General features: G+C 36.1%; 1 protein-coding gene across 3 annotated transcripts in view; it reads left to right on the top strand.

The window, feature by feature from the left end:
• Nucleotides 1–11,420, top strand: part of LOC143681269 (cytoskeleton-associated protein 2-like) — a 35,169-nt gene extending 23,749 nt beyond the window's left edge. For all 3 annotated transcript variants that reach the window (XM_077158159.1, XM_077158160.1, XM_077158158.1), the window contains one exon: nt 5,653–11,420. In XM_077158159.1, the coding sequence (XP_077014274.1) occupies nt 5,653–5,908 (256 nt within the window). In that variant the 3' untranslated portion in view covers nt 5,909–11,420. The remainder of the gene's footprint in view (nt 1–5,652) is intronic.
• Nucleotides 11,421–13,626: the final 2,206 nt, after the last annotated feature.

Below are 13,626 nucleotides of genomic sequence, written 5' to 3'. Positions count from 1 at the left end.
ACCATTCTTATAGGTGTGAGGTGATATCGCACTGTAGTCTTGATTTGCATTTCCTAATAGCTAATGAAAATGAGCATCTCTTCATGTCCTTTTTAACCATTTGTATTTGCTTTTCAGAGAAATGCCTATTATATACTTTGCCTACTTTATAATTGGGTTGTTTGTTCTTTTGTGGTTGAGTTGTATAATTTCTTTATGTCCACAGGATATATCAGACCTTTATCTGATATGTTTCCAAATATTTTCTCCCATTAAGTTGGCTGCCTCTTCACCTTTATGACAAAGTCCTTTGAGGTACTGAAGCTTTTGATTTTGGGGAGTTACCATTTATCTATTTTTCCTTTTGTCGTTTGTGCTTTGGGTATAAAGTTTAAGAAACTACCTGCTATTACAAGGTCTTGAAGATATTTCCCTATATTTTCTTCTAGGAGTTTTATGATACTGGCTCTTCTATTTAGATCTTTGATCCATTTTTTGTTTGTTTTGTTTTGTTTTATATTTATTTATTTTTTATTTATGATACATAACCACATACAAACACAAACATTCTTATCATATGATCATTCCGTTCTTGTTATATATTCAGTAACTCACATTATCATCACATGGTTGTATATTCATCATCAATGTCATTTCTTAGAACATCTGCATCAATTCAGAAAAAAGCAATAAAAAGAAAAAGTTCATGCATACCATACCCCTTACCCCTCCCTCCATTTTTAATTTTTGTACAGGACGTAAGGTTGGGGTCCTCTTTTATTCTTTTGGCTATTGAAATCCAGCTCTCCCACACCTATTTATTGAAAAGACTATCCTTTTCCAGTTCCTTGAATTTGGGGGCCTTGTCAAAGATCAATTAACCATCGATTTGGTGGTGTATCTCTGAGCTCTCAATTTGGATCCATTGATCAGCGGTTCTATCTTTGTGCCAATACTTTTTCCTTTGACTACTGTGGCTTTATAATAAGTCAGGAAGTGTCTGTCCTCCCACTTCGTTGTTTTTTAGGCTATCTTTAGCTATTCGACTTCTCTTTCCCTTCCAAATAAATTTCATAGCAAGCTTTTCCAAATCTTTAAAATAGGTTGTCAGATTTTGATTGGTTGTGCATTGAGTTCATGGATCAACTTCAGTAGAATTGACATTTTGACAGCATTTAACCTTCCTATCCATGAGCACAGAATTACTTTCCATTTATTTATTTATTTATTTATTTATTTATTTGCATGGGCAGGCACCAGGAATCAAACCCAGGTCTCTGGCTTGGCAGACAAGAACTCTGCCTGCTGAGCTACCATGGCCCGCCCTTTTCATTTATTTAGATCTTTGATTTCTTTTCACAATGTTTTTTAGTTTTCTATGTTCAGGTCCCTCACACCTCTCATTAAGCTTATTCCTAAATATTTGATTTTTTAAGTTGCTGTTTTGAATGGAATTTTTTTCCTTAATTGTCCCCTCAGTTAGGCCATCACTTTTGTATAGAAAAATTAACTGATTTTTGTCTGTTACTCTTGTATCCCACCACCTTGCTGAGTTTGTTTATTAGCTCAGATAGCTTTGATGTCAATTTCTTAGGATTATCCAAGTATAGGGTCATGTCATTTGCAAATAATGAAAGTTTTATTTCTTCCTTTCCTATTTGGATGCCTTTTATTCCTTTCTCCTGCCTGATCGCTGTAGTAAACTTCTAGTACCATTTACAATAATAGTAGTGACAGTGGTCATACTTGTCTTGTTCCTAATCTTAGAGTAAATGCTTTCAATCTCTCACCATTGAGTGTGATGTTGGGTATGTGTTTTTCATATATGGCCTTTATGATATTGAGGAAGATTCCTTCAATTCAAATGTTTGAAGTGTTTTTATCAGAAAAGGATGTTGAGTTTTGTCTAACGTTTTTTCAGCATCGATTGACATGATCATGTGATTTTTCCCTTTTGATTTGTTGATGTGCTGTATTACATTGATTGATTTTCTTATGTTGAACCATCCTTGCATTTCTGATATAAACCCCCCTTGGTTGTGATATATAATTTTTTTAAGCTATCTTTGGATTCGATTTGCTAGTATTCTATTAAGAATTTTTGCATCTTTGTTAATTAGTAATGTTGGTCTGTTGTTTTCCTTTCTTGTAGCATTTTTATCCAATTTTGGTGTTAGAGTAGTGTTACTTTCATAATGTGAGTTAGGTAGTGTTCCTTTTTCTTCAGTGTTTTTTTTTTGGAAGAGTTTGAGCAGGATTGGTATTAGTTCTTTTGAAATGTATGATATAATTCCCCTGTGAAGCCATCTGGCCCTGGGCTTTTCTTTGTAGGAAGATTTTTGATGACTGACTGAATCTTTTTACTTGTATCTGGTTTGTTGAGATATTTTATATACTCTCTAGTCAGTGTAAGTAGTTCACGTGTTTCTAGAAATTTGCCTGTTTCATCTAAGTCTAGTTTTGTCTAGTTTGTTGGTGTGTAGGATTTTTCTAATTTCTTTGGGGTCCATGGTAATGCCTCCCTTTCATTTCTTGTTTTGTTTATTTGCCTCCTCTCTCTTGTTTTCTGTGTCAGCCTAGCTATGGGTCCATTGATTTTATTGATTTTCTCAAAGAACCAATTTTTGGTTTTGTTGATTCTGTTGTTTTTTAGTTTGCCAGTTCATTTATTTCTGCCTTAATCGTTGTTATTTCTCTTCTTCTGTTTACTTTGGGTTAGTTTTCTGTTCTTTCTCTAGTTCCCCCAGCAAGCAGTTAAGTCTTCAATTTTTTAAATCTTTTTTTAATTGTGAAAAATACCATATATATAAAAAAATTGTATTGATTTCCAGTTTCATTCCATTGTGGTCAGAGAAAGTGCTATGAATAATTTCAGTCTTATTAAATTTATCAGGACCTGTTGTATCTCCCAGCATATGATCCATTCTGGAAAATGTTCCATGAGCACTAGAGAAGAATGTATATACTGGTAGTTTGGGGTGTAGTGATCTGTATGTCTTTCAAGTCCAATGCATTTATCACATTAAGTTCTCTGTTTCTTTGTTGTTTCTCTGTCTGGTTGTTCTATTCAAATAGAATGGCATATTGAAGTCTCCCACTATTATTGTTGACAAACTTCTGTTGCTCCCTTCAGTTTACCAATGTTTGCCTCACGTATTTTGGAGCTCCCTTATTGGGATTATAAATATTTATGACTGTTATTTCTTCTTGGTGAATTTTCCCTTTTATTATATGTAGTGTCCTTCTTTGTCTCTTATGACATCTTTACATTTAAAGTTTATTTTATCTGATATTAGTATAGCTACTCCTGCTTTCTTTTGGTTAGAACTTGCATGGATCTTTTTGTATCCTTTCACTTTCAGTCTATTTATATCCTTGGGTCTAAGATATGTCTCTTGTCAACAGCATATAGATGGATCATATTTTTTAATCCATTCTGCCAATCAGTGTGTTTTAATTGTTGAGTTTAGTCTGTTAACATTTAAAGTTATTACTATTCAGTTCTTAAATCTATCTTAGTCTTTTAGGTTTTATTTGTCAGAACTATATATTGTTTTCTTTTTACCCTTTAAGTTATGCTTACTGATACTTTTCAATTTTGTGCCCTCCTCCAGACCTCCCTCTCCTGTCTTTTTTTTTTTCTTTTTCAGCCAGTAGAACTCTATCTAAAATGTCTTCTGTGACAGGTCTCTTGTTGACACAATCTGTCAACCTTTGTCTGAGAAGATTTTAACGTCTCCCTCAATTTTGAAGGACAACTTGGCTGGATAAAGAATTCTTGGGTGGACGGTCTTCCTTGTTCAGGATCTTAAATATATCATACCCCTGCCTTCTCGCCTCCATGGTGCCTTACGAATAGTCTGAACTCAGTCTTATGTGGTTAGCCTTGTATGTAGTGAATCGCTTTTTTCTTGTTGCTTTCAGGACTTTCTGCTTTTCTTCATCATTTGGCAATCTGATTATATGTGTCTTGGAGGATGTGTGTTTGGATTTATTCTATTTGGGGTTTATTTGGCTTATTTGATTTGCATATTTATATCTGTTGTAAGATTTGGGAGGTTTCCTCCATTATCTCTTCAACTAGTCTTCCTAGCCCTTTACTCTTATCTTCTCCTTCAGGGACACCAGTGATTTTTACATTTTGTTGTCCATCATTTCCCTGAAACCCTATTCTATTTTTTTCATCTTTCTTGCTATTTGTTCTTTTTTGTGTTTTTCAGTTGTCCTGTCTTCTACCTTGTTTATTCTTTCTCCTTTTCACACCTACTGATTTGTTTCTCTTAGTATATTTTTAATTTATTCTACAGTATCTTTCATCTCTGTGAGAACTGCTGTTTTTCTATTTATTCTTTCAAATTCTTCTATATGAGCAATGGCACAGGGTGGGGTGGCTATCCTCATGCCTGGTCAGTGGGGAGGGTGTCTAGTTTTGCTCTCGGTGGAGTGGCTGATCCTAGCAGTGGAATGGCTGTTCCCAGTGGTGGAGCAGAGCTTCTCATTCCCTCAGCTTGCCATACCCATGGGGGGGGAGTGTTGCCAGCCTCCGCTACTTGGGGGACTTAAATTTCTATGTGGGATTTTGGCTGTTCTATCATTCCAGTTTGGTTTATGATATATGTCTGGTCACTGAGGTCCCCCAAACAGTTGTTCCATGTAGTTCTTAGCTATTTACTGGCTGCCCTAGTGGACAAACTAATTTCCACTCCTCACTATACTGCCATCTTGCCCCACCCCTCCCAAAGGTAACCTTTTAAAATGTATCATGCCAGGGTTTCTTTCTATGGTCAGTGATAATAAATATGATATTTTTAGATCTTTAAGATAGATGAAGATTAGAACTACCATTTGTTAGTACAAATATTTTTAAACAAATGGCATGTCGTTTGGACAGTTCATCTTTTACATAATATATTTAGCTTGCTTTTATCTAATTATTGCCATTTTCAAAAAGAAAATTCTCACATCATTTTATTTTAATCTCTTGAATGTTATTAATAACAGTAGGTTTTGGAATTGAACAGTTAGCCAATTTTACAGTAATTTCCAGTAGCCACTGAGTACCAGCGCTAACAAAAAAGAGAAAAGTTCCTCATGTCAAGTAGTTTGCAGTATCTCACTATAATATAAGCAATGAAGTCATTGTAACATACAAGTTTAAAAAATGTTTTTTTATTGTTAAATAAAACATATGTACAAAGAAAAGAAAGAAAAAGTAATAATTCTCAAAGTACCCTTCAACAAGTAGTTACATAACAGATTTCAGAGTTTGTTATGGGCTACCGTTCCACTAATTCAGAGTTTTCCTTCTAGCTGCTCCAAAACACTGGAGGCTAGAAGAAATACAATTTTTTATTCTTTTTTTGTGAAAAATAACATATATATACAAAAGCACGTCACAACAATTAGTTGTAGAAAAGATTTCAGAGTTTGCTGTAGGTTACAGTTCCACAATTTTAGGTTTTTACTTCTAGCTGCTCTAAGATACTGGAGACTAAAAGAAATATCAGTATAATGATTCAGCAGTCATATTCATTTGTTAAGGTATACAGATACCTTCTCTGTATCTCCATCACCCTTGATCTTTCTAACATACATGTTTTAAACAGTGCAGAACTACAAAGTAAAGGTGTTGATACGTTTTTGAACTTTGAGAATAAAATTTTGTTTTCACAGTATAAAAAAGAAGATGCAGTTTGATGAAACAAATTCTGCATTTAAAGAGCTGAAGTTTCTAACACCAGTGAGACGTTCTCGGCGTCTTCAAGAGAAAAATTCCAAATTGCCAGATATGTTAAAAGACCATTATCCTTGTGTGTCTTCATTGGAACAGTTAACAGAATTGGGAAGTGAAACGGATGCTTTCGTATGCCGTCCTAATGCTGCGCTCTGCCGCATGTGCTCCGAGACTGAGACAGCAGAAGAGAACTAAAATTCTTATAAGGAATGGGTTTTAATGTAAATAAGAAGGTACTTTGTGGTAAGAGAAAGATGGTAGGTAAACTTAGTGGATATTAGAAACTTTAAAGTTAGTCTGAGTTGCGTTTTTAGTTAAAATTTTAACTTCCATGACTTCCTTTGATGTCATTTGTCGACTATTAGAATGAGTTATATATTAGTAACAAATTTCATTCTAGTTTTGGTAGCATTTCTAAAATACTAGTAGTTAAACTTGTTTTTTTCTGTCTGATAGTAAAGCTTTACTGTTAAATCATGTCCTCTGAAACCTGACCACCGTTATCGAGTAAACATTTCTCTTCCTCTCACACATGAATACCACCAATAAAATTGTTTTGTAAAGCCCTGAAGTAATATTTAAATGACATACAGAATTTACCAACACTAAGTTTTAAAAAGTGATTTTTCATTGTAAAAGATGAGTTTTATTTGACTGTGATTGAAGATAACATATTTCATCTTATTTATGATCTTTCTTTCCATTTATATAATAGCAGCTGTCTTAATTCTATTTACTGTCTTTTGTTTAGGAGAGTAGCACTTTTATCCTTTTTTAACTGTGTACCTAATATGCATCCAATAAATTAAAATACCTGTATGCTCTAATGACATCTATTTCAACAAATAGATTACAGAATGCGCATTTCATGGTGAATGTTTTTGAACCTCGAAATACATTGTAGTAAGATTTGGCTTGAGATTTTTAACACTTGGAACTAAGTGTGTGCCTAATGGTATATTTCTTTTTGAAAATGATTTTATCAATTTACTTAACCAAAAATTTACCTTTTTTTTTTTCTTGTTAGCAGGGACAATAACTTCTTTAGTTTATTTCGTCATAGTTTTTATGGGTCCAAAATATATCTTTTTTAAAATTAGAGCAGTAGTAGGTTTACAGAAACATTACTCAGAAAGTACAAAGTTCCCATATACCACTTTTCACAGGTAGTTTTCCCTACTATTTTGCATTCATGTGATACCTTTGTTACAACTGATGAAACAATATTATAATTACGCTATTAGCTTTAGCCCACTGTTTACATTAGGGTTCACTATTTGCATTGTACAGTTCTATGAGGGGTGTGTGTGTATAATTTATACACAACTTAAAATTTCCCTTTTTATCCCTTTTAGAATTATAATTCAATGGTATTAATTACCTGCACAAAGTCATGCCTCCATCACCATTGTCCATTGCCAAAATTTTTCCATTGCCCCAAACCAAAGCTCTGTACCAATTAAACATTAACCCCCCACTCAGCCTCTGGTAACTTGTATTCTGATTTCTGACTTATGAATATACCTACTATGCTTATTTTATATAAATGTGATCATAAAGTATTTGTACTTTTCTGTCAGGCTTATTTCACTCAACATCATTTATTCAAGGGTCATGCTATATCATGCATCATAACTTTGTTTATGTGGCCAAAAAATAATCCGTTGTATGTCTGACACACTTTGTGTATCCATTCAACTTGAGTTGCTTCCATCTTTTAGCACTGTGAATAAGGCCACTATGGATGTTGGTGTGTAAATACCTATTGGAGTCCCTGTTTTCAAAAGTTTTTTGGGGTATATACCTGGAAGTGGGATCGCCAGGTCATATGATAATTCACTTTCTGAAGAATCACCAAACTTTTCTGGAGAGTCTGCACCATTTTACATTTCACTGACATATATGAGTATTCCTATTTCTCCACATATTCTCTAACACTTTTTTTTTCTGTAATAGGCGTACTAGGGAGTGTGAGATGGAATGTCATTGTGACCCTGATTTGCATTTCTTTGGTGGCTATTGAGGAAAAGCATCTGTTCATGTATTTATTGGACATTTGTATATTTTCTTTGGAAGTGTCAGTTCTTTTTTCCCTATCTTTAATTGGGTTTGTCTTTCTGTTGAGTTGTAGGAGTTCTTTATTCTGGATATTAAACCCTCATCAGATATATAATTTCCAAATATTTTCTCCCATTCTTTAGGTTGTCTTTTTACTTTCTTGGTAAAGTCCTTGATGCAAAAAGTTTTAAATTTCAATGAAGCCCCATTTATCCTTTTTTTTTTTTTCATTTATTGCTCATGTTTTGGTGTAAAGTCTTAGGAACCACTGCGTACCACAAGATTTTGAAGATTTTTCCCTATATTTGCTTCTAGGAGTTTTATAGTTTTCTTAAATTTAGGACTTTGATCCATTTTTAGTTAATTTTTATATAGTATGAAGTAGGGGTCGACTTTCATTCTTTTGCATCTGGATATTCAATTCTTCCAGCACCATTTATTAGAGAGTCTGTTCTTCCGCTATGAGTGGACGTGCCACCCTTCTCATTGATCAGTTGGCCAGAGGTATAAGGGTTTATATCAAACTCTCAGTTTGATAATATGTGTCTGTATGCCTATCCTTGTGCCAGTACTAGCCTAGTAATAAATTTTTAAATCAGTAAGTGGGAGCCCTCCAACTTTGTTCTTTTTCAAGATAGTTTTGGCTTTTGGGGGCCGCTTATACTCCATATGGATGTGATGGTTGGTTTTTCTCTTTCTGAAGAAATCTATTTAAATTTGAATTTTGTTGAATCTGTATATACCTTTGGGTAAAATTGACATCTTACCAATATTTAGTCTTCTAATCCGTGAACATGGAATGTCCATCCATTTATTTAGATCTCCTTTAATTTCTTTTAGCAATGTTTTGTAGTTTTCCATGTATAAGTCCTTTATAGCCTTGGCTAAATGTATTCCTGGATATTTGATTCTTTTAGTTGCTATTATAAATGGAATCATTTTCCTAATTTCTTCTTCAAATGGTTCATTACTAATGTATAGAAACACCACTGATTTTTGCATGTTGATCTTGTACCCTGCCACTTTAATGAATTTATTAGCTATAGTGGTTTTGGTTGTCATGGGATTCTTAATGTATAGGATCATGTCATCTGCAAATAGGGAAAGTCTTACTTCTTCCTTTCTTGTTTGGATGCCTTTTATTTCTTTTTCTTGCCAAATTGCTGTGGCTAGAGCTTCCAGTACAATGTTGAGTAACAGTGGGCGTCCTTGTCTTGTTCTTGATCCTAAGGGGAAAACTTTCAGTCTCCCCATCGAGTATGATGTTACCTGTGGACATCATATTTATATCTTTCATAAGATTTGGGAAATTTTCTACCTTATTTCCTCAAATATTCTTTTTCCTTCTCTCCTTTTGGGAGATATTTTCAGATCAGTAACTTTCAAGATTACTCTGTTATGTGTGACTGTGTCCTCCAAGAGAGGACTTCCTTTCCTCTGCTCTTCCTCTGGGAGTCCTGGGCCATTCTCTTTGTTTTTATAGAAATGTTCTTTCCCAGTGGCTAGGATTTACTCTATTCCTTTCCTGTCCTCAGGACCACCATTTCATTTCAGTCCTGGGTCTGCTCTGCCCTACTTTGGGTCAGTTTGTCCTTTTTGTGCAGCTTTTCTGAACTCTGAAAATTTTTATGTTTGTGGATCCCAACCCATGGAGGCAAATCGGGTCAGTGTTCAGAAGCGTCTGTTTTTTTGTTGTTGCTGTTTAGGTGAAGCAGCAGTTAGGGTCCCGGCTGGAAGTGTGCACACCTTGTCAATAGTTCCACTGCAGGATGCTCTGAATTCCACAAGGAACTGTTTTGTGTGCACGAGCTCACCAACGGCTAGGGCCTGCATTGGGTGTATGTGGCTTTCCAGTCTATCGTCCTCCAGAGTTCCTAACAAGATGACTCTGCCCTTTAATTTAACTGTCTCTAAGAGGAAACATTCTTAGAGATGTCTTATACCACTGTCTTGATGATGTCAGTCCCCCAAACTATGCTATTTTGAAGTAACTGCAAGCTTCTGTATACTCTCAGCCCTGTAATACCCATACCATATAGTTCATTTGGCCATTTGGTATAGCTTGAAACACCTCAGTGAAAGAACTCAAGAGAGAAAATGTTCTTGAATGGACAAGTTTCTTAGTGTGTTTTTTTTCCCCTCCCTCCAGGCTATCATTCATATTTGAAGGCAAAATAGGGACATGCTCAAACATATTAGATTTCAGTTTACCACTCATGAACTTATGTGTAAGTATTCCTAAAGGACTTATTCCAGTGACATAGAAGGTAAGTTTGAGGCTTTAAAAAATATTGTTAACCACACCAAATGAAAATCAGAAAACATAATAAAGTCTACATCATTGTATATTATAAAACACTAACTATGGAATAATACATCCAATGATCTCAACAGGAGAGGCGGCAAGGATAAAGGAAAGGAGAGAAAGCTAGTTCTTTTGCTAGTGATCTTGTCACATTTTGGAGCATGATGCAGAAATTCTTGTTTACTCATTGTCTACTGAGTGTTAGAGATTTAAATATTAAAAATATAAATGTAAGGATAAGACCCAGCAATTCTAATCCTAAGTGTCTTAAGACAAATGAAAACATGTCCCCAGGAAGATTGTACTTGAATATTCATGACAGTGATATTTGCAGTAGCCCCAACCTAGACACAACCCTAAAGTCCATCAACATGAATGAGAAAACACTGTGTGCTATATCCATGCACTAAAAAATAAAAAAAGGATGAAGAAGTATCGATAACAGTAAAGATTAATTGCAAAAACATACAGAGTGAAAGAAGCCAAATGCAAAAGCTTACACACTATATGATTGCATTTATATTAAATTCTAGAAAACATTGAACTATATTTACAAAGCAGTGGTTCCCTTTGGTCATGGGTTGGGAAGGGGATTGACTGTAAAGGGACATAAGGGGACTTTGGAGGAATGAAAATGTTCCCTATCTTGATTGTTTCACGGTTACACATTTGTGAAACTGCTGGAAGTATACACTTCTATGCTGGTTTGAAAGTGTTGGGCACCCAGAAAAAAAAGTCCTTTAATCCTGATTCAGTATTACAGGGTGGAAACCCTTTTGATTAGATTATCTCCACAGAGATGTGATGTTCCCTGCTGTGGGTGAGGCCTTTGGTTAGATGGAGATGTAACTCTGCCCATTAAAGGTGGGTCTTGATCAGTTTACCGGAGTCCTTTAAAAAGGGGAAATGATGTTTAAAAAACCAACAGGGAAATGTTTTGAAGAAACCCCAGATGTAGATGCTTGGAGAACAGTTGCTTCTGAGCTGATAGAGATACAGATGTTTGGAGATGCTTGGAATGCTCACAGAGAGCAGATGCCTAGACACAAGCAGACAACGTCATGTGCCTTCCCATGAGAGGCTGAGTAAGCCAGAACCTAGAGTTGTTTCCTGGAGGTACTAAGCCCATGATCCTTGGAGAGGAAACCATTGGTATCGGAAACTGGAAGCAGTGGAACCGGAAACAAGGACCAGCATATGCCAGTCACATGCCTTCCAAGCTGGTGTTCTGGACAGTATCAGCCTTTCTTGAATAAATGTAACCTCTTGTTGGTGGCTTACTTTGGACATTTTCTGGCCTTAGAACTGTAGGCTTGTAATAAATTCCCTTTATAAAAGACTTTCTGGTATGTTGCATTCCAGTAGCATTAGAAAATCAATACAGTTTCAAATCTGAATTTTATTGTATGTAAATCCTACCTTTAAAAAGGAGAGAATACAAATAGAATGTATAACTCCAACCACTTTAGGGGGTTGGGGGATGGGAGGGGCTTTCAAGTCCAAGGATATCTGAAGAGCCTCTGCTGTTTGAGTCTTCTAGGATCAGGTGCCAGACATGTGAGTCAGCCAGACCTCCAGTCCCCACCTTTCAGCTAGTCCCTGTTGGTGCTAAGTGGAGTGACTCCAGAGGCCTGTCTTAATTCCTTCCCTTTTCTCAGTGTTTTCAGATGTAGAGCAGGTTCATGCCTGCTTGAAAACTGCCCTTATCCCCCCCCACCCCCCATATCTTACCTATGAGCTGTACCTAAAAGCTTGTAAACTTTTAAGACCTCCTAAATCACTTGCTATGTAAGAGGGAGCTTATGAAATTGAGACATTTTTATCAACAAGGTCTGGAATTTGAAACTCATTATAATTCAGGAAAATTAACTTTGCGAATCAAAGGTTGCTGGGCATCATACTTTCATATTTAAAAAATAATTGTACATACATGCTGTCTTACCATTGCAGACACCTGCTCTCTAATTCCTAACTGCTCATTCTATTTATTTTATTAATTTTTAATATTTTTTTAAAATAAGCATTCTTTAACATATCATTCCATTCTACATATCTGATTAATACCCCACCCTTCCATTGATCACTAGCATTTCAATAAATTTATTTTAACATTTGTTCCCCCTATTTTTATTCTGTATGTTTTACTCATCTGTTGATAAGGTGGTAAAAGGAGCATCAGACAAAAGGTTTTCACAATCACACACTCACATTGTAAAAGCTATATCATTATTCAGTCATCTTCAAGAAACATGGCTACTGGAACACAGCTCTACATTTTCAGGCAGTTCCCTCCAGCCTCTCCACTACATCCTGAATAACAAGGTGGTAGCTACTTAATGCATAAGAATAACCTCCAGGATAACCTCTCGACTCTGTTTGGAATCTCTCAGCCATTGACACTTTATTTTTGTCTCATTTTGCTCTTTCCCCTTTTGGTCGAGAAGGTTTTCTCAATCCCTTGATGCTGAGTCCCAGTTCATTCTAGGATTTCTGTCCCATGTTGCCAGGGAGGTCCACACCCCTGGGAGTCAAGTCCCACATAGACGAGGAGGGCAATGAGTTTGCTTGCTGTGTTGGCTGGAGAGGCCACATCTGAGGAACAAAAGAGGTTCTCTTGGGGGTGACTCTTAGGCCTAGTTTTAAGTAGGCTTGACCTATCCTTTGTAGGGTTAAGTTTCATATGCACAAACCCCAAGATTGGGGCTCAGCCTATTGCTTTGGCCTAACTGCTCATTCTATAGTTCATATACTGCAAAGCTCAGGGGTAATGTCTGCAAGTTCCTACCATGTATTATTACTTAATGAGCATTACTTTTCCACCCTCTTCTTTTGAGGCTCATAACATTCTAGTAGATGGGTGGTTTTCAACCAGAAAGCAATTTTGCCTATTCTCACCCCACTTCCCCCACCCCCACCCCTCCAGGGACATTTTTCAGTGTCTGGAGACAATTTTGGTTGTCACACCTAGGTACGGAGGTACTGCTGACATCTAATGGGTAGATACCAGGGATATTGCTAAACTTTCTGCAATGCACAGGATGCTCAACAAAGAATTCTCTAGCCCAAAATGTAGTGCTGCGGGTGAGAAACGACCTTCCCCTTCTTATTAATGCTGTCCTGAGTTCTCAGGCACTCCCTCCCTCTCAAACCAATGAACTTTGCCTCCTGCTTTAGCAACTGATCGCTTGCCACAACATGGACTTTGGCATTGCCAAGAACTGCTCCACCTCGGAAATTTTCAACTTTATTGTGTCCAAACCATATTCACAATAGTTCTCCCACTGATTCTTTCTTCCTTGCTCCCTCAATACGTGTTCTTTGACTTCACTTAGGCCTCCAATCCCTCAAATGTCCCCTTTTCCCCATCATAACTGCCCAGATGAGCATTAGAAATAGAAATAACATGCAAGCCACATATGTAATTTTAAATAGTCTCACTTCTAGAGAAGATTACACAACTATCAATTGGTATCACCTCTGAGCTTCTCAATATACTTTGTGCACGTCAGCTTCCTCTCATATTCCAATAATGATAAAACTTTTTCTACTC

The sequence above is a fragment of the Tamandua tetradactyla genome, chromosome 4 (assembly GCF_023851605.1).
Source record: "Tamandua tetradactyla isolate mTamTet1 chromosome 4, mTamTet1.pri, whole genome shotgun sequence".
In the NCBI taxonomy this organism is placed as follows: Eukaryota; Metazoa; Chordata; class Mammalia; order Pilosa; family Myrmecophagidae; genus Tamandua; species Tamandua tetradactyla.
The sequence above is the reverse complement of the archived record's forward strand: the minus strand, read 5'-3'. Positions and strand labels throughout refer to the sequence as shown.